The sequence below is a fragment of the Myotis lucifugus genome, unplaced genomic scaffold (assembly GCF_000147115.1).
Source record: "Myotis lucifugus unplaced genomic scaffold, Myoluc2.0 scaffold_144, whole genome shotgun sequence".
NCBI lineage: Eukaryota > Metazoa > Chordata > Mammalia > Chiroptera > Vespertilionidae > Myotis > Myotis lucifugus.
In genome coordinates, this window is record NW_005871192.1 from 450,394 (window position 1) to 477,451 (window position 27,058).

At 43.7% G+C, this 27,058-nt stretch overlaps 1 protein-coding gene across 1 annotated transcript in view; it reads right to left on the reverse strand.

Moving 5' to 3' along the window:
- Window positions 1–1,626: 1,626 nt before the first annotated feature.
- ADAMTSL1 (ADAMTS like 1) overlaps window positions 1,627–27,058 on the reverse strand; it is an 863,772-nt gene continuing 838,340 nt past the window's right edge. Inside the window, 5 exon segments of the mRNA XM_014460878.2 lie at window positions 1,627–4,083; window positions 5,481–5,701; window positions 6,692–6,801; window positions 22,726–22,933; window positions 25,689–25,869. Of these exon segments, the coding sequence (XP_014316364.1) occupies window positions 3,977–4,083; window positions 5,481–5,701; window positions 6,692–6,801; window positions 22,726–22,933; window positions 25,689–25,869 (827 nt within the window). The 3' untranslated portion in view covers window positions 1,627–3,976.

A 27,058-nucleotide genomic window follows, 5' to 3' on the forward strand; every position in this document is an offset into this window, starting at 1 on the left:
AATGAAAACACGGGAATCTTCCGGTGTTGACCATGGGAAGTAATGTGATATTTCTGCCAGCCTATCCTTCACCTCCCCTTCTCTCTGAGTAACCTGGATGGTGATAATAGCAATCAGCATTCAGTGAGTGCATCAATGATACACCAGGCACCCTTATATTTCCTCGACATGAAGTAACTGTTTTCTCACCACAACCCTATCCTATGAGGTATCCTCTTTTGAAAGGTGAAGAAGTTGAGGCATAAATGAGCTTGGATGATGGTTGCCTATTCTGGTCTCAGTGGACTCACAGATTTCGTGGGCTCATCTTGCCAAAGTCCTGGAAACATCTGAGGCCAAGCAGGGGACTGTAGTGTGAGGAGTTACAACCCTAAGACTGGCCTGTGGTTAACATCCCAAACTTTTACACTGTGGTTGGTGGCATCTTGGAAGGTATGTCTCCTTTACTCTGCTGTGCTCTGTGATTTTGGCTGGAAAATTTTCCATGTGCTCTACTCAAGCCCTTTCCATGGTTTAGCCTTCCTGGGTTTTTGCTCTGGCATCTGACTCATCCGCCCTCTCCTGGAGTTTCTGTAGCGCATTGTTTGGTTGCTGGTATGTATTTATAGTTCTAGCATTGGCAAAATCTAAAATGCCTTAGGAAATGATTGGAATTTCAAGACGAGCTTTTTGGTCTATTTTTATGCTGCTCAGCAGAGTGTGATGCGCTGAAGTCAGTGCTGGCAAACGGGCTGGAGGTTGGCTTTCTGGCTGGGGCGGCTCACAGAGCTCCATGCATGGCCAGTGTCTGGGCCTGGGGACGCGCTGACGTCCCCCAGAGCCTGTTCATGAAGAGCTCGGTAATATGCTGTTTTGTTTTGACACTTTCCACAGTAGCTTTATTTAAAAAGAGGGAGCTAGGAGCCCCAAAATGCCACAGTTGATTTTAGGGGATAAAATAACCCCCGTAAAATGTCCTATTGTCATCTCTAGCGACCTCCAAGCAGTAAGGAGGAATGGGGCACACGCCAGGGTGGCCACGCATGGTCGGCGCTCACACGGAGGAGCTGGAGACAGCACAGTGGGTAAGAGCGAGGCTCTGGCTAAAAAGCCAGACTACTGGCGTTTGGAGCGGTTCCACCAGCTGGATGACCTTGGGCTTCTCATATGTTAATGGAGATAATTATAGGGTTGATGTGAGGATTAACTGTGGCAGGATCGTTAGCCCCTGCCAATAGTATACACGCACAACTTCAGCATGCGGTTACTCCACACTGCACACGGCACATAAGCCTGGCCTGGAGTGAGGCTCCTCCCGCACCCAGGCCTGCACCTACCCACACATGCCTGTGCTTCTTCTCTTCCCAAAGGTACTGCGGCTCCCGTCTTCCCACTCTATAGGGCCGGAAATAAGACGATTGTCAAGGGCAGCACTGAGGCTGAATATGTGCACATCCACAGCCATAGCCCCTCTGGCTTCATTTACAGAGCCGGCCCCCCCAGGCCTGGGCCCCCAACACCCCCTGTGAAGCTGAAAACTGCAATTCTCCCTCTGTACCAGACACAGATGAGTGGCCCAGAACCACCCTCGCCCCGACACAACACAAGATGGGAGGGCTGAGCTTAAGAGAGACTCAGACGACACGATTTAAATAAATAAGCTGTATTATCTGTACAAAAAATATAAATACAGTTTTGTGTTTTAGAGGAGGAAGTGCCTCCTTCCACATTATTCAGCAGCCCTAATAATCTTGGGGCGCTGCTGAGTCACAATTCACAGAACAAACAATAAATGAACATTCATGTCATGCAAGGGGCACACGGCTTCCTACCCCGAACCCAGGCCCTCCAAGCTGGCTCTGCAACCCATTTCAGAGGTTCCAGCCTGACACGGGGGAGCTGAGGACACCTGCTGTGTAGGAAATGTGAATATTGGCCCGTGGTTTTCAACAGCTATTGAACTAGAAATAACCAGCCACATTAGCAATAGGATAGAATGTGTCTTCTTCACCCCACGTGTTAACTATTGTGTCACAAATGAATTCTCTCTCATTGCCCATCATCCCATGTTAGTTTTTACAATGTCTTCTGTACACAGTGAATGGATCCAGAGTTAAACATCAGGTTCTATTAAAAAGAGGAACAATACAATAATCACCAGAGTTTACAGAAACACAACTGCAAGAAGTTACTAAAAAGTCCCCCAAATACTTGGTTTTCTGGATGACAATGTACAATTATTAATATTGCACTTTTTTTTTATACAAGAAATCCTAATAAATATTCACAAAAGATATACAGACATAGAAAACATTCTCTTTTATTTTAAATAAACATTACACTGATTTTTAGTGACATGATTTCTTAGAGCCCATTTTTGTGGTGAGGAGGAAGGAAACCCACCTAACTGTCCACAGCTCGCCTGGGGAGGACACAGGTTAACGTCGTCTCCCCTCCAATTTCCTTGCAGGCTGGAAAACACAGCCCTGATGTCAGCGGAGGCCCCGAGGGAGTGGTGCTTTCTCTGAAGGTGAGTGACTGTCGCCGCCCCGCCCTGCCATGACAACTAAACTGTGGCCACTCGGGGAGGTGGCCAAAATCATGCGTCCAAAGCCACTTGCTGAATAAGCAATTAGCCCAATCACCAAAACTGGCATATGTGGACTCCTGGTAGTTCACTGTGTGTGGGGAATGGGTTGAAAGTCTTGGAGGACAGTCTTGGAAGCTTCAGTTATCTTTTGGCTTTGTCATTGCACCCCACACCCCGCCCCAACCTGCTCTATAGACAGGAGGGAACTCACTGTGGTCTGGGCAGGGCTCCCACAAGCCTACTGTCCCCCCCCGCCCCCGGACAGCTCTGGAATGAAGTGGCTGCTATGTCCTGCTGGCTGCTCTCGGGCAAATTGATGATAATGAATTGGTTTTTGAAAATTGACTCTAGTCCCTGGCTCTTAAGTGGGGCAGCAAAGGCCATACATGCTCAGATGCCCCTGGCTCACATCAGCAGTGAGTTCCAGGCTGGGGGACTCCGGACTTAGAGATGCCAGGGGTGGTTTTGCTGCGGGTGTACAGGCAGAAAGTTGTCTGAGACAGTGTGGGGAGGGAGCCTCCCCTCCACCCCGTGGAGGGCATGTCTCATACCAAAGCCTGAGCCATGAGGGCAGCAGAGCTCCGAGCGGCCCCTCCCCTGAGCCTGCCGGGGTCCCATGCCCAGGGGGTTCAGAGCCCCTCTGGGAGCCTCCTGGCTACTCACTCCTCCCCTGTCTCCCTCTACTCTCCCCTGAGGAACATGCACAGGCTTTCTTGCTTCTGTCCCCCTGGCCCTCTACTCCCTCTTTCTACACTGTGTCCTTTAGGCCTACTTGGACTGTCTCCTCCTTTTCCCCTACATGTCCATGTTTTGAGTCCTTTCTGCTGTGCCCTCCACCGACCCTTCCAGCAGAAGAACTAAGTTCTGGGCTGCTTCTGCCTCAGCATGGTGCCCCCCTCGCCCTTTCTGAGGCCTAGGGACAGAGGCAGCGGAGGAGACAGGAACAGCGCGCTCCTGCATTAACAGTGTGTGGGAAAGACCCAGTCGGTGTCCAAAGTCGGGACCAATGCTTCACAAACCATCTGGGACCTGCCCACCTGCCTCCTTGGGAGCTCTGGCTCCATGCTGTCCCTGCCTCTTTCCAGGTCTCTTTAGGACCCAGGTTTGGGAGGGAGCCAGCTTTGCATGGGAGCTCCCACTGTCTGGCCCGGTCTGCTCTGCAACCTCCTTTAGACCTCTGTCCTGTCTGTTCCCAACATTCTGTCCTCCATCGAACTGAAAGAGAAGGCATGCTGAGGTCCTCAAGTCTGGGGGGGGGGGCGGGTGGGCAGTGGGGGTTGGATGGGGGTGTGCGTGGTTGGGGGCAGGGAGGGGGAAATAAATAAAACGAAGAAAGCTTAAGTTCTGTCCAAGGTGGTTGCGTGAGTCCTTGGTGCAGCCAGGGTCGGTCTTCCCTAGGCCCTCTCTTCACGCTTTGCCACAAGTTCCACAGCAGCGAGACTTGAACTGGCTGAGTTGGCAGAGTTTCAGCTGTTTCACGTTCTCGCAGTACCTGGTGGTATCACTGCACTCCACTGGGAAAGGGGGTGGGGGCAGAAAGGAAACGTGAAACAGAGATTAACGGCTCTGGCCAACTGGCTGTTTCCTGGGGTCTGCCGTGGGCACCGGACTCCTGTGCTGGAGGGGACACTGCTGTCCCGTGAGCTCAGCCACCACCCCTCCTGCCCCTGGCTGCCAACACGGGGCCTTTCTGAGAGCCCCGCTTCCTGCCGGTGCCTGTGAGCTCCCTGTCTTTGGCCCGCCTCACCTCCCAGGCAAGCTTGCTGTCTCCCATGGTATTTTAGTAAGTGACTCTCCTCCTCGAGATGGGTTCCAGAAGGACTACATTTTGTTCCACTGCAAGGTAGCATGTGAGTGAGGCCCTAGTTGATGGCCTCACCCCCCTAGCAGCTTTGTCTTGGCATATTCTCCACCTGTGCCTCTCTACTTCTCATCACCAGGCCTTACGGGACACCACGACCTTCTAGTTCAGTACTGGCACAGACTGCAAGTTCTTCAGCACTGGTGCTGATTTGGGTTGTGGACATCCCGGATTGACCTAGTCTGAACTCCTTTCACTGAACACTGGTCCTCCGTGTGGTGAGCTCCTACCACCAAGATGGGTCAGCCCCACCCTCCCCAGTGTAGAGGAAGCCACCAGGACTGAAGGTAAGGGGACTGTTGGCCTCCAGGTCTCCTGCCTCGGCGCTGGGAATCTGATGCCCAGGGAGTCCCTGTTGGGAGGAAATGGCACTGCACCAGGTAAGTTTCCTAGTCTGCCTCACGCTTTGTCGTCTTCCCTGTGGGGGAAACACCTCTAATTTGTTTTGGGTCCAGAGGAATAAAAAATAGATCCCCACCCAACAGGAATACAAATGCTGGTGTTGGGCTGAGGAGGACAAGACATGCAGAAGGAGGGAGTGAATGAGTGTCAGATCCCTGGGCAGGGCTCAGTGTGGTCGGTGCCCTGGGGCAGGGGAGGAGGGAGGCGGTCAGCAGAGCCTTGTTCTGTGAGAAGCAGAGCCGTGATGGGCGCCGGGCCTGCTGAGCGGAGGCACTCTGCGTGCTGCTTTAGTGTGCACAGTGCTTTCTCCTTAGTAGCCCTCCTCCGAGACCACAGTTCAGTTGTCCCCTGCGCACCTGCCAAACGACTGCAGGTGAGCTGGAGGCTGATTTCATCTGGCACTTGGCTCTCTCAGGGCCGGGATGGAGCCCTTAGGGCACTCAGCCATCTTCTGTGGCTTGAATATGTGTACACACGTCCTTGCACACACCCATGAACCCCTCTGAAAATACCTAACTCTAGCCCCAGCTCACAGTCCTTGGGAAGCCTGATCCAGTGCCCTGTGCTCAGGCTTGGGCCCGGGGACTGCCCTCTGCACCCGGTGCCCTGGGGGGAATTTGCGGAAGGCTCTTTGGGATCGGAACATACTGTTTTCACATGGGGTGATGTTGCAGCGCTGCCAGTTGGCGGGCCGGGGCCCCCAGGAGCACAGGTGCTCAGGCACTGCCTTGTTGGTGTGGGCGTGCACACACTCCACACGCCGGGACTGGAAGCCGTAGTTGCCGCAGGTCGCTGTGCACAGGGTCCACAGGCTGACCCTCCAGTGTACGCTGCAGGCTTCTGACCAGCAGTTCTGGGTGCTCACGGGCCTGCAGGAGGAGGAGGGCAGGGTTAGCTCTGCCTCTGTGGGGGCTGGAGCTGGATGCAGGGTGGGGACAGATGTGACAATAACACTGCAAACCCAAGGATGTTGGGCAATGAAGAGCTTCCAGTGCTACCAGACCTGGGCTCCCATCTCTGCTCTGTTACTGAAAGGCTCTAAGACAGTGGTTCTCAACCTTCCTAATGCCACGACCCTTTAATACAGTTCCTCATGTTGTGGTGACCCCCAATTTCATTGCTACAAATTGAACATAATAAAACAATATGTAATTATATATGTGTTTTCCGATGGTCTTAGGCGACCCCTGTGAAAGGGTCGTTCGACCCCCAAAAGGGTCGCTCGACCCCCAGGTTGAGAACCGCTGCTCTAAGATTTCAGAAGGCCACCTCCTCTAACTGGGACTTTGTCTGCTCATCTCTACAATGCCTGCCTCACTGCAGGACCTGAGAGTGGGCTCAACCCAGGGTGCAGGTTTGCAGAGGCAGAGCCTGGAGCCAGCCTCAGGGGCCTTATGTGGGGGTAGTGAGCCATCACCCCAGGGGACACCTAAAGGAGGTATGACAGGAAATGGGGGCTGGATAGGGATGACAGGTAGAGACTCAGGGACAAAGGCTCTCAGGTCAGCATAACTTCTAGAGGGAGGTCAACAAGAGTGAGGGGGGCTGCTGGAGCCCTTAAGATCTGGTGACCACTTTGTGGACTTCACCTCCTGCCCACCCTGGGGCCAGTCAAGTCTCTTGTGGTTTCAGGCTTTCCTCAGAGGAACCTATACCTCTTCATCTCCGAGAAAGGAGCGCCCAGTCTGGCCCATTCAAGGCCACCACTGAGCCTTCTCCCTTGGGAGAACTGAGGTGAAAGGGCAGGGTATGTGACCCCTGGGACCATGGGAGATTGGAGGAGAAACATTCATTCACCACCATCTTTCTGTGCTATTGACACAGGGGCTGGGGCAAGGAGGCCCATGGTTTTCTCTTACCTCGGAAGGGCACTGCACTGCTCTGACGGTAAGGTGACGCCGTCCAGTGTCTGGCAGAAGACTTGTCTGTGTTGCACAGCTAGGTGAGGCCCAATGCAAGGCCCGTTGCACTGGTAAGCAGAGAAAGGTGACATATACATATAATGTTAGGCAAGCCAGGGGGAGGCTGCATGGGACACATGTGCAGGGTCAGATCATTCATCTTGCCCCTCTTTGGGCCAACTAAAGGGTGTTCACTGGCATGCTTCCTTTGTGCCACAGTGGAAGGGTTAGCTTTCCTGTGGTCTGTGAGCATTCTGCTAGCAAATGGCTAATGGTAGTTGTAGAGCCAATCAGAGAATGCCAACCCCTCCCAGATTAAACAGGTGAAGGATTTCTTGGCCTAAGGGGCCAGGAATGTGTTGGTAACCTTTAGAGGTGAAGACCTTAAGAAAAGCCCCTCAGTCCCACCTTGAGTCCTGAGAATTACTTGATTTATTGTTTTCTTGCTAAACTCACCCAAGTAACCAAGTCTATGAGTTCTTTCTTTCCTTTGGCTTCATTTTCTCCAGGTTAAACCCAGGATGGCTGAACAAAAGCAGACTTAGGTATGTACAACTAGTCCCTGCTTATATTCTCTTGATGATATGTGCTCATGGAGATGGTTAAGCTTTTCCGAGAGTTGGCAGAGCCAGAGTCTAGCACAGTAAATGCCCGTAACAATGGTGTCTGTAAAGTACAAAAGCAGCAGGCCTTAGCTGACATCTGCTATTTGAGTAAGAGGCCAGATATCCCTTAGAGGTCACTTTAGAACCAAAGTCCTTAACTCGGGGGTCTTTGGACTTCCTAGGGGACCCCAGGAGAGCTATTAACCTTTAAAATTATAAACAGAAATCTTGTGTTTATCGACATTTTTCTAGCAAGAGGCTCTAGCTTTTATCAGATGCTCAAAGGATTTCAGAGGAATGTTGTGCACCGGGCCTCTAGTATATACATAATTTGTTAAAATTTATGATTTTATTTATATAATTCAATGGCATTAGTACATTCATGTTGTTGTACACCATTAACATTATTCATCTCTAGAACTTTTTCATCATCCCAAACTCCCTGGCTGTGGTATCCATTATTCTACTTCCTGTTTCTATGACTTTACTCCAGGTACCTCATTTAAGTGAAATCATGCAGTGTATGTTCTTTTGTGTCTAGCTTCTTTAACTTAAATGTTTTCAAGGTTCATCCATGTTTTAGCATGTAGAATTTCTCTTTTTAAGGCTGGATAACATACCATTGTAAGTATACACCACATTTTGTTTATCCTTGTATCTGCTAACAAACATATAGATTGTTTTTATTTTTATAGCTATTGTGAATAATGCTATCATGAATATTAGTGTACAAATATGTTCAAATTCCTGCTTTCAGTTCTTCTGAGTATATAGCTAGAAGTGGAATTGCTGGATCATAAGGTAATTCTGTATTTACTTTTTTCATCAACAGTGCATAAGGGTTCCAGTTTCTCTATATCTTGGTCAACATTTGTTATTTTCTGTTTTTTGTTTTTTAAAAATAACAATCCTAATGGATAAGTAGTATCTCATTGTGGTTTTGCTTTGCATTTCTCTAATTACTAGTGATGTTCAATATCTTTTCATTTGTGTGTTGGCCATTTATACATATTCTTTAGAGAAATATCTTGTATTCAAGGCTTTGTGTTTTGTTGTTGACTTATAGTTCTCTTCTATATATTCAGGATATTAATCCTTTATCACATTTATGATTTACAAATATATTTGACCCTGGAACAACACAAGTTTGAATTGTGTTGGTGCATTTAAATGCGGATTTATTCAATAAATACTATACTGTTTTTCACCCATGGTTGAGAGTTCATGGGTGTGGAGGGCTTACTGTATGCATTGATCTATGCCATTTTATATAGAGGACTTGAGCATCTGTAGATTTTGGTATCCGCAGGGTTGGGGTGGTCCTGGAACCAATACCCTGTGGATACTGAGGGATAACTTAAGTTTTTTGGGAGTCAAAAGTTATAAACAGATTTTTGACCATGTGGCAGTGGACACCCCTAACACTGATGTTATTCAAGAGTCAACTGAATTTTCTCCCATTCTGTGTGTTGACTTTTTACTCTGTTGATAGTGTCCTTTAATGAAGAAAAGCTTTTACATTTGATGATATCCAGTTTGCCAAATCTTTCTTTTTTTGCTTTTGATTTTAGTGTCATATTCAAGAAATCATTGCCAAATGCATTATTATGAAGATTCTCCCCTCCCTGTTTTTCTTCTAAGGGTTTTATACTTTTAACTCTTAGATTCATTTTGTGTTAATTTTTGTATATGGTATAAGGTAAGGATCCAACTTCATTCTCTTGCATGAGCCTGTACAATTTTCCTAGCACCATTTGTTGCAAAGACTGTCCTTTCCACATTGAATGATCTTGACACACTTTATTTGACCATATACAGGTATGCTAGAACTCTATTTCTGGGCTTTCTATTTTATTCCATTCTGTTGGTCTATATGTCTGTGTTTGTATGCCAGCCCTATACTGTTTTGATTACTGAAACTGTGTGTAGTAAGTTTTGAAATCAGGAATTGTGAAATCTTTACTGAAACTTTGTGTAGTAAGTTTTGAAATCTTCAACTTGTTCTGGCCATTTGAGATCCCATGTGAATTATAGGATTTTGATAGGAATTGAATTAAATCTGTAAATCAATTTGAGCAGCACTGAAATCTTAAGTTTTCCAATCTATGAACACAAGATGTCTTTTGCCTCCTTGGTTAAGTTTATTCCTAAGTATTTATTATTTTCTGGTACTATTACAAATTGAATTGTTTAAATAGCTCTAAGATTTTTTTAGGCTTTTATATATGAGATTATGTCATCTATGAACAAAGATAATTTTATTTCTTCCTATCCAACTTGGATGGCTTGACTTTTTTTTTCTTTTTCTTGCCTAATACTCTGAACTTCCAATGCTATCTATGTTGAATGGAAGTAGCATTGAACCCTTCTGGGACTCCCACAACGTGTATGTTGGTACCATTTTCTTCATTCAGCTCCTTAGACTTGTTAATTTTAATAATCCTTTTTTAGGTTTGCTAATTGTTTCTTCTGCCTACTTAAACCTGCTGTTGAAAATTTTCAATACAGATATTGTATTTTTCAGATCCCAAATTTCTAATTTTTCAAGTTATAGTTGACATACAATATATTAATTTCAGGTCTACAACATAGTGATTCAACATTTATAGTCCTTACAATGTTATCACCAGAATAAGTCTAGTAACCATCTATCACCATACAAAGTTATTAAAATATTGACTATTTTTATTAAACTATATCCCCATGACTTAAAAAATAACTGGAGGTTTGTACCTTTTATCCCCCACTCCCTTCCCTCTGGAAACCATCAGTTTGTTCTCTGTCTCTAGGGGTCTGTTTCTCTTTTGTTGAATTTGTTTTTAAACATTCCACATATAAGTGACATTAGATGGTATTTGTCTTATTTAACTTAGCATAACACCTTTTAGGTCCAACCATGTTTCAAATGGCAAGATTCCATTTTTTATACCTGAATTATATATATAATCTTCATTCATTCATCTGTTGACGAACACTTAGGTTTATTCCATATCTTGGTTATTGTAAATAATGCTGCAATGAACATAGGGGCGCATATTTGTTTTTGAGTTAGTGTTTTCGTGTTTTTTTTTTCTTCCAGATAAATATCCTGAAGTGGAATTGCTGAGTCCTATGGTCATTCTATTTTTACTGTTCTCCATAATGGCTGTATCAATTTATAATCCCACTAGCTACGCAAAAAAGGGTTCCCTCTTCTCCACATCCTCACCAACACATGTTATTTGCTGACTTTTTGGTAGCAGTCATTCTAACAGGTGTGAGGTTCTCAATGTGATTTTGATTTGCATTTCCCTGATGATTTGTGATACTGAGCATTTTTTTTCATGTTTGTTGGCCATCTGTATATGTTCTTTGGAGAAATATCAGGTGCTCTGCCCATTTTAAAATTGATTGTTGTTCTGATGTTGAATTGTGTGAATTATTTTTGCTATTAATCTTATGGGATATATCATTGGCAAATATCTTCTCCCAATCAGTAGGTTGTCTTTTCTTTTCAGTTTGATGTATACCCATTAGTTGTTTTTTCTTTTGTTGTCCTTACCTGAGAAGATATCTGCCTATGATATCAGGCCTTACATAGAAGTCCTAATCCACTTTGAGTTTATTTTTGCTTGTATCTGTCCAGTTTTCCCAACATCATTTATTGAAGAGGCCGGCATTTCCCCACTGTATATTCCTTCCAATGTCATAGATTGACTAAGTGTGGGTTAATTTCTGGGCTTTTATTATGTTCCATTGATGTATGTGTCTGTTTTTATGCAGTACCATACTTCTTTGATTAATATAGTATAGTTTGAAACAGGGAATGTGATGCCACCAGATATTTTATCCTTTCTTATATTGCTCTGGCTATTTGGGGAAATTTGTGATTCCATATAAATTTTAGGAATGTTTGTTCTGGTTTTCTGAAAAATACCATTGGAATGTTCTAATTTTGTTCACATATAGTTTTTCTGATTTCCTTCAGTTTTTTAAAACTGTGTTTTTTCTTTAGCTTCTTGAGTGTATTGAAGACAGTTGTTTTAAGCTCTTTGTCTAGTACATCTGATGCACTGTTTCTTCAGGGGTGGTTTCTGCCACTTCATTTTCTTCCTTGAATGGACCATGTTTTCCTGTTTCTTTATGTGGCGTATGATTTATTCTGAAATTGGGTTTTGAGGACACAGTCATATCTCCATCTTTGCACATTCTCTTTGCTGATTAGCTGGATGTTCTCTGAGCCTAGGGATCAGCCTTAGGTGAAAGCTTCAGGTCTTTTATGAGCATATGTCTTACACCTAGGCCTGCATGTGGCTTTCTCAACTCCCCTGTACACATGGCTTACTTGCCAGAGTCTCATTCCAGGTTTTTCTAATGTCTATTGTATGTCTCCATCTGTAATCTCTTGCCCCAGGTGCCTACAGGTTGGTAGTCCCCCTGAAGCTTTCACAAGTAGTGGTTGCCACTTGAGATCTGAGTTAGATGAAACAGAGATCAGTCCTTCAGGCAGCCACCTGACAGGTTAGCATATTGCAAATAGGATCTTCTCTGCTGCCTACAGATTAAAGGAGGGAAATGGGCTGCTGCCTCTAGGCCAAGTCTGTGCGATGCTGGTTGGGGTGAAAAGGATGAGTGAAAATAACGTAATAGTTCCCACAGTTTTAAAGGTGCGTATTTTTTATTGGGTGTTTGCTGTAAACTTTGTTTTTCAGAGATTCTATTAGGGTAGTTCATCCAGTTTCTGGTTGTTTTTGATGTTTCCATGGGGAAATGAGAAGTTAGAGCTTCCTAGTCTGCTATTTTGCTGATATCCTTTGACCACAATTGGGAATTCTTGGAGTGATATGATCCCAGCAGCTCTATTTCCTCCAGTGGATTGACTTTAGTGCCAATTGCCACACTGAAATTGCCTGTCCATCATGTTCCACTTGGTAAGTTTCCCCCTAATCATTAGGTTATCTTCCGCCTCCCCTTATTTCCCCCCCTCTACCTCCTGTAGCTTAATTAGTGTCCCCTAGGGTTCCATCCTGTGCCTTTTCTTCATCTCATGTTTTCCCTTGGGTTATCCTATCCACGACTCCTAGCTATCACCTGTCTATTGATGACTTTCAAATTGATAGTGTTTAGCATGGCTTTAAGTCCTGGCTCTATATAGCCAACTGCTTAATAAACATATCTAAAACAAACTTGTTGTCACCCCAAATTACCATTTTTTTGCCTGTATTCTTAAGTCATTCAATCCATAAACCTGAGAGTCATCTTAGCTTCCTCCTTGTCTCTCATCTCTGATATCTAAGAGGTCACTGAAGCCATGTGAATCACACTTTTATAGGATCTCTTCTCCATTTCCATTGCCCAATGCCTTCATTCTGATCAGCAAATTTCTCATCTAAAATAGATTTATCTTTCACTTTCCAATTCACTTATCATGCCACAGAATAATCTTTTCAAAGTATAACTCTGTTCATGACATTCCTATTTAAAAATCTTTCTAGGTGCCCCCATACCTCACCCCTAACAAACTCCTTGTACAGAATAGCATACCAGACTCTTCATGATTTTGCACCTGTTTTCCAACCACATTTCTACCTCTCATTGAATTCTCCTGCAAACATTCCAGGGCTGCTTTTGCCTTCATTCCTTTTCCCCACCCAAGATAGTTGCCTCATAAATGTATGTTGGGTTAAAAGAAGAAAGTTGAATTACTACATGAAGACAGATTGTTTGAGCTGAGAAAGTAGTCTTATTTCTACTTAGACTAGAATAAGCATGGTTTTCATAGACTTCAAAGAGGTAGGCAAATGAAGGAGCAGATATTTACATGACATTATTCCAAAAGGACTTTCTTATCAGAAACTATTACTGTTTTCATTCTCACAGGAATAGAATGCAGAAGATTGAGGGGCATCTATAGTTTGTAGCACATCCCAACAATACCAACAATAGAAAATTTTCAACAGGATTATGAGATCAAGCAATTCTCTGTATTGCCTCAAGCCTTGCTACTATTTAAAATATGATCCTTGGACCAGTAGCATTGGCATCACCTGAGAGCTCTTAGAAATTCAGCAGATAAACACACTAAGTACCAAATAGAAGTCTCAGAACTTGTACTGAAAAATACCCTAGAGGGGTTTGGGGTTCAATAAATCCAAAAACAGAGCAGTGGAACGCACCCAATCAGAGCAGCAAATAGAAGAAACAATGAAAACAAGTGAAGATACTTGAGGAGACTTATGAGACAACATCAAGCAGGCCAATAATCACAGAAGGAGAAGAGAGAAAGGGGTTGAAAACTTCCCTAACCTGGGGAAAGAAACAGACATCTAGATCTAGGAAGCACAGGTAATTTCAAGGAAGGTGAAACCATACTAATTTACAATTTTAATTAAATGTCAAAAATTAAAGTCACAGACAAAATTTTAAAAGCAACTTATGTCTAAGGGATAATGCTGCCCCACCCCAAGACCATTAGCATTCAGGATCAAAGAATGTTTTCCACATAAAATTTAAAGGAGTTTATCATTATCAAATTAGCCTTATAAGAAATGTTAAAGGGACTTTTTTAAGGTGAAAGGAAAGGGTGCTAATTAGTAGTAAGAAAAACATATGAAAGTATAAATGTTACAGATAAAGGTAAATAAATAGAAAAGATAGTGGATTAATCAGTCATAATGCTAGTATGAAGGTTAAAAGTAGTAAATATAACTACAATAATTAAAGGATTCATAAGATAAAAAAATGTTAAAAATGTGTGGGAAGAGTAAAAATGTTGATTGCATTCCAAATTCTAACTTATCAACTTTAAAATAGACTGTTCTAAATGTGTTATTATATGTAAGTCTCATGGTAACCACAAATCAAATACCTATAATAGTTACACAAACTATAAAGAGAAAGGAATCTAAGTATACCACTAAATAAAGTCATCAGACCACAAGAGAACAGAGCAAGGGAAGAAAGAAACAGAACTATAAAACGGCAAATTCTCCACTCAAAAGAGTGGTGGAATGGCTATGGTGCCTATAGGAAACTCACTTCAGATGTAAGGACATACACAGAATGAAAGCGAAAGGATGGGAAAAGGTATTCTATATAAATACAAAGAGAAAGTAAGAGTTTCTACACCTTTATCAGATAAAATAGACTTTAAAACACATACTGTACTAAGAGATTAAGAAGGACATTACATAATATCGCAAATATGAACAGACTCAAAGGGAGAAGAGGACAGCATTATAATAACGCTAGGGGAATTTAATACGCTACTTTCATCAATGGGTAGATGAGACAGAAAATTAATTAGAATAGATTGGCCTTAAATGATACATTAGACCAGATGGACTTACCAAAATACTTTCTTCTCAGGTTCACATGGAACATTCTTCAGAATCAATCATATATTAGGCCACAAAACGTCTTAATAAATTTAAGAAGACTGAAATAATATCAGTCATCTTTTCTGACCACAATGGTATGAAACTAGAAATGAATTACAAGGAGAAAACTGGAAAATTCACAAATATGTGGAGATTAAATAAATGATATGCTATTGAACAACCAATGGGTAAAAAAACCCGCCTTGAGATACATGAAAATGGAAATATATAATAAAGCTTACGGGATACAGTAAAAGAAATTCTAAGAGGAAAAAGGTCATAGGAAAAAATGGGCAGCAGACCTGAATAGACATTTTTTCCAAAGAGGACAGATGGCCAAGAGACCTTTGGAAAAATGCTCAACGTCACTAATCATCAGAGATGCAAATTAAAATGACAATGAGATACTACCTAACCAGAATGACAATAAATCAACAAACAACAGTACTGGTGAAGATGTGGAGAAAAAGGAACCCTAGTACAAAGCTGGTGAGAATGCAGACTGGTGCAGCCACTATGGAAAACAGTGTGGAGTTTCCTCAAAAAATTAAAAATGGAACTGCCATTTGAGCCAGTGATCCCACTTCTAGGAATATATCCTAAGAATCCCAAAATACAAACCAGAAAGAATATATAGAGAACTATTTACAATATCTAAGATCTGGAAACAGCCCAAGTGCCCATCAGTAGATAAGTGCATAAAAAAGCTATCATACATTTACCCAATGGAATACTTATACTTATTATGCAGCTATAAAAAGGAAGGATCTTTGGAGAGTATTATACAAAGCAAAATAAGCCAGTCAGAGAAAGATAAATATCACATGACCTCGATTATATGTGGAAACTGATGAATAAAATAGAACCAGAAGCATAGAAACATGGAACAGACTGACGAATCTCAAGGGGGTGGTGGTGGGAAGAGATTAACCAAAGAATTTATATGCATATACATTGCCCATAGACACAGACAATAGGGTGGTGAAGTCCTGGGGTGGAAGTGGGCAATGGGGGATATCTGTAATATTCTCAACAATAAAGATAAATAAGGGCATCTGAATAAAGTAGGGATTATTGTTAAAAAAGAAACCCGAGCCAGACGGCGTGGCTCAGTGGGTGCATGTCGACCTATGAACCAGGAAGTCATGGTTCGTTCCCAGTCAGGAGATATGCCCGGGTTGCAGAAGGCAGCCAAACATCTCATCATTGATGTTTCTATCTTTCTCTCCCTTCCTTTCTGAAATCAATAATATATATATATATATATATATATATATATATATATATAAATATATATATATAAATATATATATAATAAGAAAAATATCAAGCAACCTAACTTTATAGCCTAATGAACTATATAAAAAGAACAAATGAAGCTCAAAGTATAAGGAAGAAAATAAAGATTAGAGCAGAAATGTATGAAACAGAGGCTAAAAAGACAATTGAAAAGAGAAACAAAATTGACAAACCTTTAGCTAGACTCACAAAAAAAGAACTCAAATAAAATCAAATGAAGGGGATTGTCAAGGGTGGGGAAAAAAAGGAGACATATGTAATACTCTTTGTAATACTTTAAGCAATAAAACAATAAAAAAATCAAATGAAAGGAGATGTTACAACTGATACCAAAGAAATACAAAGAATCACAAGAAACTACTATGTACCATTATATGCCAACAAATGAGACAACCTAGAAGAAATGGATAAATTCCTAGAAACATACAACCTATCAAGATTGAATCATGAATAGAAAATTGGAACAGACCGATTACTATTAAGGAGATTGAATCAGTAATGCAAAACCTCTCAACAAACAAAAGTACAGGACCAGATGGTTTTACTGGGAATTTGACCACCAAATATTTTAAAAGAATTAATACCAATCCTTCTCCAATGCTTCCAAACTCATTTTACCAGACCAGCATTACCCTGATACCAAAAGCAGACATAGACACCACAAGAAAATACAATTTACTGGCAAATATCTTCAATACATTAAAAGGATCGTACATCATACCAAGTGGGAATTATTCCAGGGATGCAAGGATGGTTTAACATCCATATATCTATCAATGTGATAATTACATTAACAAAATGAAGGATAAAATAGATGCAGAAAAAGTATGACAAAATTCAACATAATAAAGGCCATATATGACAAGCCCACAGCTAACATCATACTCAAGATTGAAAAGCTGAAAGCTTTTTCTGTAAGACCAGGAATCAGATGAGGATGCCCACTCTCACCACTTACAATTGCATCAAAAAGGATAAAATACCTAAGCATAAACTTAAAGGGGTGAAAAATGTGTTTTCTGAAAACTATAAGACATTAACGAAATTAATGGAAGAAAACACAAATAAATGGAAAGATATTACATGCTCATGTATTTGAAGAATTAATATTGTTAAAATAAAATGTACTATTACAAAGCAACCTATAGATTTAATGCAATCCCTATCAAAATTTCAATGTCATTTTTCAAAGAAATAGAACAGTGATGGCGAACCTATGACACGCGTGTCAGAAGTGACATGAGAACTCATTTTTTTGGTTGATTTTTCTTTGTTAAATGGCATTTAAATATATAAAATAAATATCAAAAATATAAGTCTTTGTTTTACTATGGTTGCAAATATCAAAAAATTTCTATATGTGACACGGCACCAGAGGTAAGTTAGGGTTTTTCAAAATGCTGACATGCCGAGATCAAAAGGTTCGCCATCACTGAAATAGAACAAACAATCCTAAATTTTTATGGAACTACAAAAGACCCAAATAACAAAGAAATCTTGAAAAAAAAAGCTAGAGTAATCATACTCTTTGATTTCAAAATATATTACAACAAACCTATAGTAGTCAACAAAGTATGGTGTGGGCATAAAAGCAGACACAAAATAGTCAGAGAGTCCAGAAATACACCCACACAACTATGGTTAATTACAACAAAGGAGCCAAGAATATACATGGGGAAATGACAGTCTCTTCAATAAATGGTGCTGGGAAAACTGGACAGCCACATGCAAAGGAATGGAGCTGGACCACTAACTTATATAAGACATGAATTAACTCAAAATGGGTAAAAGACTTGAACGTAAGGCCTGAAATCATATCTCCTAAAGATCAGTATTAGCAATGATTTTTTGCATCTGACACCCAAAGTAAAGGCAACAAAAGGAAAAAATAAACAAGTGAGATTACATAAAACTAAAAAGCTTCTGCACAGAAAAGGAAACCATTAAAAATACAACCTAATCAATAGGGGAAAATAATTTGCAAATCATATATATGATAAGGGGTTAATATCATATATATATATAACTCATACAACTCAATGGCAAAGAACCCAAAGAAAATCAATTTATAAAGGGATAGAGAATCTGCATAGATATTTCTTTAAAAGAACTTACGGATGCCCAACAGGTACATGAAATGGTGCTCAGCATCACCAAATAATCAGGGAAATGCAAATCAAATCCACCCTGAACTATCACCTCACACCAGTTGGAATGTCTTATCAAAATGATGAGATAAGTGTTGGTGAGGATGTGGAAAAAGAGAACCCTTGTGCACTGTTGGTGGGCTTGTAAATTGGTGCCACTACTATAGAGAGCAGTTTGGAGGTTTCTCAAAAAAATTAAAAATAGAACTACTATGTGATCCAGCAGTTCCACTTCTGGGTATTTATCTGAAAACACTAACTCAAAAAGATATATGCCACCCCATGTTCATTGCAGCATTATTTACAATAGCCAAGTCATGGAAACAAGCTAAGTGTCCATCAGTGGATTAATGGATAAAAAAAATGAGACACACACACACACACACAGAGGAATATTACTCAGCCATTAAAGAAAAAGACATTTTGCCATTTGTAACAACACGTATGGATCTTGAGGGAATTATGCTAAGTGAAATTAGCCAGACAAAGAAAAGACAAATATTGTACGATCTCACTTATATGTGGAATCTCAGAAAACCTCGAAAAACAGGTTGGTGGTTTCCAGAGTTGGGGGTGGGCAATATCAGTGAAGGGGGTCAAAAGTTACAAACTTCCAGTAAGAAAATCAAGTCATGGAGATGTCATGTACAGCTGGGTGACTATAGTGAATAATAATACTGTATTGTATATTCTATGCTTAGAATAGATCTTAAAAGTTCTCAGAAGAAATATTTACAACTATGTATGGTGACAGATGTTAACTAGACTTATTGTGGTGATCATTTCACAGTGTATACAAATATGGAATCATTATTGTTGTACACCTGAGATTAATATAATGTTATATGTCAATTATACCTTAATAAAAAAATCAGCATGCAAAGCTTTACTTCAGATCTGCTATATCAGAATTAGCAATTTTAACAGTATTCACAGGTGATTTACATTAAAGCCTGAGACATTATTTGCCTAGAGGGTTTTAGAAGAAATAAGAAGGGGGTGAGAGTATTTGATGGGAAAGACCTATTTTTCTCTTTTAGGAAAAATAATTACTGAGAATGATCAATGTGCACTGTATGTCCCCTTGATTGACCTCAATGATATAATACAGAAATTTCTCCCATGTGTAGCCAGATCTGTTCCCAATTGTCATTTCACAAGCTGCCAATAAGTGGAGAGCCGTAAAGCAGAGCTGCCTTGGGCTGAATGAGAGCTATCAGAAGTGGACTCTTCCAGGTAAGAGAAAGATGATATCCCCCAGGCGTCGGAGCAAGGGGGAGCTCATGCCTCTTTGATTATGAAGCACATACATTAGGTCACTGGAAGTAAGTGGGGGTTGGTAGAGGTGCCAAAAAGGAGCGTCTGGTCGAATGTGTTGACTGGCCAGCATGAACATTGTCCCCTGACTCACCTGGGACACAAATGACTTATGTGTTACAAGTAAATTCTGTGGCCACATTTCCCCAAATAACATCTGATCTTCATTAGAGATGGCACAGTGTATTAACCAGATAGGAAATTCCAAGTGATTGTTCTCCAGAGAACACACCTTGGGGTGAGGGTGGGATATGAACGCAGCAATGTATGGATAGCCAGTTCCAACGAGTTTTGAGTTGCTAACTGGCCAAAAGCATCTAGTCGCATTAGTTCATACAATAACAAAAAGAATTAAGAGCCTTGTGGTTGTTTTGGGTTGGCCAAGCTGTTGTTCAGACAACAGCCACTCAGAAACTAAGCCTGATCAATCAGAAGGATCAGGCTACCAAGGAGCCCCAGCCCCCGACAAAGCACAGTAGTTGTTACCACACAGCTGATGATCAGCCCTGGAAGACAGCTCTTAGATGCTCAGTAGGTCTCCAGATCAGTTGTGAACACAGTACACACATTCTAGCAGGTTGAAGATGGAGGCTTAAGTGGACACTGAGCTCGCTCCCTCTTAAGAGCACATAGAATGTACAACTGTCCCTATAGCACTTCCTCCTAAGAGACAACCCTGAGCCAATTGAACAGCTTTTGCACAATAAGCAAGAGAGAGACTGTGTAGAGAAGTTTGGGGAACTGTGAGAGTTCTCTGGAGCTGAGGGAAAAACTCAAGACGGGAGGAACGGCTGAGCACCAGAGCTGGTTTCCCCTGCGCGTGGATAACAGGCGGGAGCTCTAGCCAGGTTCTCGGGCAGACATGCAGGGGGCTACAGTGTGTCCACAGCCTCTCCTCCTGCAGCTAGATCCAGCAGGAACAGGAGGGCTCCGTAACATGCCTACAAGAGGCCCCTCCACCCAGAGATGGATCCAGCAAGTACGGCAGGGTGATGCTGTACATGTACACAGGACTCCCCCTTCCAGACAGAGTGCAGAGCTAGAAAAATGCTGCAGTCCTCACGAGCGGGGCTACCCTGTGCAGAGACAGTGGGTGCTACTATGTGCCATGTGGTGCTGCCCCCCTGCAGAGTGTGGAGCGAGTAATACGCTATGGTACCCACATGTGGGGCTGCCCCGTGTGGAGTGAGAGGGTTGCTGCTGGGAGAGAGAGCAGATAGCAGAGTGCAGCTGTGTGTGCACAAGGCTGCCCCACCCAGAGAATGAGTGCAGCTTAGGAGGGCATTGAGAGGCAAGCACACAGAGCAACCCTGCCCAGACCCTGCTCCGACAACAGATAATTAAGACAGCAGGGCACACCAGCACTAGGCAGCCCCGCCCAGATTAGAGGGACAAGGGAGCATGGACACACCAGGCTGCCCAGAACCCACTCCTCAGGTCAGGCAACACAGTAGGCACCACATGCACCTGCCCTGACTACACATGGGCCAACAAAACTGTTTGACACATGGAGACCATCTTTTCAAGTCTGGGAGAGAGAGCTATTCCATCCAGCCCATAGGGATGAATACAGAAGAACATGCCCCAAATGAAGGAACTAGAAAAAACTCCAGAGAAATTCCCTCGTGAAATGAAGTAATTTTCCTGGTAAAGAATTCAAAAAGCCCTGGCCAGGTGGCTCAGTTGATGGAGTGTCATCATGTACACCAAAAGGTTGCGGGTTTGATTCCCAGTCAGGGCACATGGCCAGGTTGCATGTCCAATCCTCGGGAGGGGTGCATAGGGGAGGTAACCAATTGATGTTTTTCTCTTACATCAATGTTTCACTCTCTCCCTTTCTCTCTAAAAATAAAAAAAATTTGGGGACGTGAACAGACATCCAGGTCCAGGAAGCACAGAGAGTGCCAAACAAAATGAACCCAAAGAGACCCATAGTAAGACATATTGTAATTAAAATAGCAAAAGTAAAGATAAAGACACCGTCTTAAAGGAAGCAAGAATGAAGCGAGTCACAAGGGAAAACTCATAAGGCTATCAGCTGATTTCACAGAAACAATTTTACAGGCAAGAAGAGCATGGCAGGAAATATTCAAAGTGCTGAAAGTATAGTATTCTACCACCTAGAATTTGCTTATGCAAAAACGAAAGGAGTTCACGACCACTAAACCAGCCTTATAAGAAATGCTAAAGGATCTTCTTTATGCAGAAAGAAAAGGCCATAACTAGAAATAAGAAAATACAGGAAAGAAAAAAAAATCTTACTGGTAAAGGCAAATATATAATAACTACAGTAAATCAAACATTTAATAGCAGCAAAATTAACTAAACATACAATAAATAATCAGGGGATACACAAAACAAAAAGATTTAAACATGTCAAAATAAAGAATGGAAGGGGTGTAAAAATGTAGTGCTTTTAGAATGCAATTGAACTTCAATGCCTATCAGCTTAAAATAGACTGCTGTAGCTATAGATGAATATATATGAACGTTATGGTAACCATAAACCAAACCCATAAAAAACACACAAAAAACTAAGAGAAAGAAATCCAATCAAAACCCTAAAGAAAACCAACAAATCAAAGAAATCAAGAGCAGAATAAAGGCACAGAGAACAACAACAAAATGGCAATAAGCACACACCTATCAATATATTATATGTAAAGGGACTAGATGATCCAATCAAAAGACAGGGTGACAGAATGGATTAAAAAAATGACCCAATACACATGCTGCCTATAAGAGACTCATTTTAGATAGAAAGACACACACGGGAAAAGATATTTATGCATATAGAAATGAAAAGAAAGCTGGAGTAGCAATACTCATATCAGACAAAATAGTATTTAAAACAAAGAATATAAAAAGAAAGACATTACATAATTTTAAAGGGGTTAATCCGAGAAGAGGATGTAACAGTTGTAAATATCTCTGCAGAAGGGCACCCAAGAATATCAAGCAACCATTAATGGACATAAAGGCAGAAATTCACAGTAATACAATAATAGTTGGGGACTTTACTACTCCACTTACTTCAATGGACAGATCATCCGGACAGAAAATGAGTATGAAAATAACTGCTGTACGTGCCACATTAGACCAGTTTGACTTAATAAACATTTAGAGAGCATTTCATCCCCAAACTTCAGATGACACATTGTTCTCAGTGCACATGAAACATATTCCCGGATAGATCACATACGAGGCACCTCCTACTGTTGCAGGGTCAGCACCCTGAGATTACCTGTCAGATACATTCCTCTCACCTGGCCCCAGCTGGAGAAGGCCCACTCCACACAGAGCTGCTGGTTACAGGCCTGGGTGTCCACCGGCCTCTTGGCAAGCTGTGTGCACATGTCATTGGACACGGGAGTGGAGATCCCAGAGGCTTTCAGCTTCTGGCAGGTCACCCGGCGGGTCTGGATGCCTCCCCCACAGCTGCGGGTACAGGCGGACCAGGAGGTCACCATCCACCTGTGGAGAGGAGGAGGTGTCAGTCTCGGGGAAAGGAACGAGGCTGTATGCTCTCAGGAAAAGAGCCCTCCCCCCCGGCTCTCACCACACAGCTGCTCATTTGGGGGCCATGGCCCTTTTTACTGTATGTACTTGGAGTGATAGGCTGAAAATGGCCGCCCCAAAGAAACCTCCGGCAAATCCCTGGAACCTGTGAATGTTACTTTATTTGGACAGAGGGGCTTTGCAGATATAATGAGGGATTTGGGGATTATCCTATGTTATCTGGTTAGGCCTTAAACGTCATCACAAGTATCCTTGTAAGAGAAAGACAGAGGGAGATTCCACACAGAAGAGGAGACGACAGTGTGCTCACAGAGGCAGAAGAGGGAGTGATGTGGTCACAAGCCGAGGGATGCTCAGAGGCATCAGAAGCTGTAAGGGCCAAGGAACAGATGCTCCCCTAGGGCCTTTGGCGGGGGCACAACCCTGCTGACACCTTGATTTTGGACTTCCGGGTTTCAAAACCCTGAGTTACACGGCTCTGCAGTTCTCGTACTTCTTACCGGCACCCGGTGTGCGGCAGAGAGACAGTTCCCAGGGAAGTCCCATCCAAACCTGTGCTTTCCAACCATTCCACTCACCTCCTGACCCAGGAGCAACCTGGTCTCACTGAAGCCCACATTGTTTCTGCTGGTACCCACTGTATTTTCTGCCTCGCCTTAACCCATGTCTCTGATGTTGTCCCTCAGGAGCATGCAAGCTCCTTCCAGCGCTCTGGAGCTACGTGCCCCCTCTCTGAGTCACGGTCCGTAGGTCTTGCACCTCTTAGAGAGCTGAAAGGAGTTGTCCTCAGAATACTTGGTTCCAACTATAGTTCGGATCCTTGGAAGTGAGACTGGCCAACACTGAAACATGGCTTTTTTCATAGAGCCCAGATGGCAGCTGGCAAACCCTGAGATCCCCGGTCCATGTACAAACATGCAGGGGCTCTCTTTGCATGTTTACGCCCTAGGATAATTCTCAGAGAGGAGGAGGGAAGGGGGGATAGGTTGGGGAAAACAGTGAGAAAAGACGGTGCTTTCCAACCATTTCACTCAAACTGGAGGGTGGGAGGGAGCATTCTTTGGTTTTATTGCCCGAGAAAAAGTTTGTCTAAATGAAATGGTCCTGTGTGGGCCCACACAGGACTGCCCACAGCTATTCAAAAGAGAGGACCAGGGTGCCTGCCCCCCCACCCCGCCCTTTTTTTTTTTTTTTTTGCATCTGCAAGGAAGGCTGCTGAAGTGCCCGAGGTGGGACAGCCACTCAAAGGTGAACCTGTGGCCACTTCCTAGTGCAGTCTCTCTTCCTAGTCTGGCTCTCAGGAGAGGCCAGGAGCAGGGACAGGAGGCCAATTCCTCCAGCGCCTGGATCTGTGATTTATTTTGTTTGGTGGAACTTCCCTGCTCCGTTTGCCCTGGAGAGAGAGGACTGCGTGCAGAATTCCAGCCTACAGAAGCAGAGCCACTTAGGAAGCAGGCGCGAGGCGTGTGAAAGCTCCTGGGGGCCTGAAACCCTACCAGACGCGGCCGTTATTTCATCTGCAGAAGTAAATGAGGCTGATTGACTCTGACTATCACCCCAGCAAATCAGAAAGCCCCTGGCATGTCCGAGACCGCTTCTTCATTTCACACAGCTTGGCAAGGGCAGTCTTCCAGGCTCGCATATCCCTGGTGAATGTCAGGCCTGCATTTCAATCAACTTTTATTTCCAAATATACATTTCAGCAATTTTTCAGGAGCCGGGGCGAGGGGTTTGAGAGAGGAGAGGTACGGGCTATGTTACAGTTCAGGAAGGGTATAAAAGGACATTAATCATTCCCGTGGAAACCTTCCCGTCAGCAAGTCAAACTGCTGATATTAATGAGCGTGTTTCATATTTCATTGAGTCTCTCCTGGTTTCAGCTGCTCCTCATGACTCAGCTGGCAAAACACGAGGCGGTTGCCTAAGTGGTGTACGCAAGCCCTACAGCTAGGCAGTGGAGGGGCATTTCAGGGACCAGCCAAGTCCCCCCAGGCTCAGGGCACCATGCTGGTGCCAACTCGAAGCCCATCCATTATCCCTGCAGCTACTGACTGAGGACTGCGGTGGGCATGCTCAGTGGGACTCACAGCTTCTCAAAGCCCGAGGAAGCTGTGAGAGGCAGAGACTGTGGGTGTCAGTCTGGGCTCTGTGAGGGTCCCAGATGCAGAGAATGTTTAGCCAACATTGAGGCAACTAAGGAAATGAAGACGTAGTTCAATGTTAGCAGGATGCCACTGTTTGGGGAAAAGAAGGGGATCAGATTCTTCGACTAAGCTGAAGTATTGATTAGCATAGGTATTTAAAGTTTGAAGGAAGGGGAAGGATAGAGGTCGAGGCAGTAATCCCCATCCCTGAGCACTTCAGCTGCAAACACATTTCTTCTCCTACAAACAGAGCCAGTTTCTCACTGCAGGATGCGAGCTATCTCTTGCCAGCGCCTGGGATGTACCTGCCCCCTGAACAGAGCCTTTCAGGTACAGGGATGCCCGGGGAAGCCCTGAGAGGTGAGGGGTAGTTTCTGCAGAGTGCCGAGTCTGGACAAAGCCGTGCTTGTAGGAAAGAGCAGCTCCTTGGAGGGCATGTCCCCCTCTGCACTGAAGTTCCCCCCTTGCATAGTACTAGACAAGGAAGGGCTGGCCACCAACTTGGCTAAAAGCCGGGGTCCTTACTGGGGGGCGGAGAGGCCTGAGCCAGCCTCTGCCTCACTCACCGGGAAGGGCAGTCTCTCCGGTTGCAGGGGACGGGATGCACGGCAGGGCGGACCTTCCCTGCGCAGTGAGCAGGGTTGACCTCTGTGCTGTTCAGGAGACACCGCAGGCGGGGCTGCTGAACGCCCCTGTTCCCACAGGAGGCGGAGCAGGTTGCCAGTCTGTCCACAGACCACCAGTAATCTGTCACAGAAGGTGAAAAGCAGAGAGCATTACTGCCCATGCTCTATATTTCTTCTGATAGGGCGCTGGGGGAGGAGGGGGATGGTTGTTATGAATGAGCCTGGCCCCTCAGTTTATCCAGGCAAGTTATGTGGTCTCCAGAGCCCTCCGTTGGCTCACCCAGAAAATGAGCACAATAGCTCTTAATAACCTCAAGTTATTATGAGGCCTGGATAGAACGAAGGTCAAGAGCCTCGCCCAGGGCCTGGCACAGAGAGAGTATTAATCAGCGGCTGCAGCTCTTATTCTTTTTAAACATACTTCTTAAAGCACTCTTTTTTTTCCAACTGGCTCACCAGAAAGTGACCATGTTTTTCAACAAGAGAGAGAAAAATATCAGAGATACTTCACAATCGTATTTAAAAGTGCAGATTCAAGTTGGACATTGTAGCTGCTACGAAAAACCAACCTACCCAGAGAGCCCTCGATGACGTGAGTCACCGACGTAACCAGACAGTGAGAAAGGCAATTTCTCTGCATTTTCTGTGTGGGGGGCCTGGGACTCACTGGCAGGGAAGCTGTTAAAATAACTGTGGGCTGGTAAACTGTGAGCGCTTATTTGCAAAGTTGCGTGTTACAAATCTTGCAGATAGGATCCGGTTTCCACCAGAGAATGGCTGGCTGGCAAGACAATGGAATACTCACTTTCTTGTCTGGAAAGCCAAATGGTGGGGGAGGATGTTTAAGGGAAAAAGGGGGAGGATGTGCTCAGAGGTCTCCCTTTTTATGGGCTATATTGACATACAAGTCTGTTGCCTCCCACAGAATCCTCCATTCAGAATACACAGTGGACTTTTGCTTTCCCTGAAAGTGTCACACACCGACCACAGGTACAACCGGCCTATGGAAAACTCAAGAGCCTCCTTTAGTTTCTATGACAAGGCCAGTGATGGCTCCCCTCCCACTGTATTGGGCTCATCCATACTTTCTTGGTGCAGCAAATACCAGGCCCTGCCCAAGGGCTTTCTGAGCCGCCAGTGTTCCTGGAAGTTGAATGCACCAGCCACACAGGCTTCTCAGTCTGGTCTTTGACTGGCTCATGGGAGAGGAACCTGGAGAGCACTCAGTGTGCGACACAGATGAAGGCTCCAGGGTGATGGGCAGGTCCCGGCACCGGCCCTGACTCTCCAGGGCGGGAGGCAATAACCAA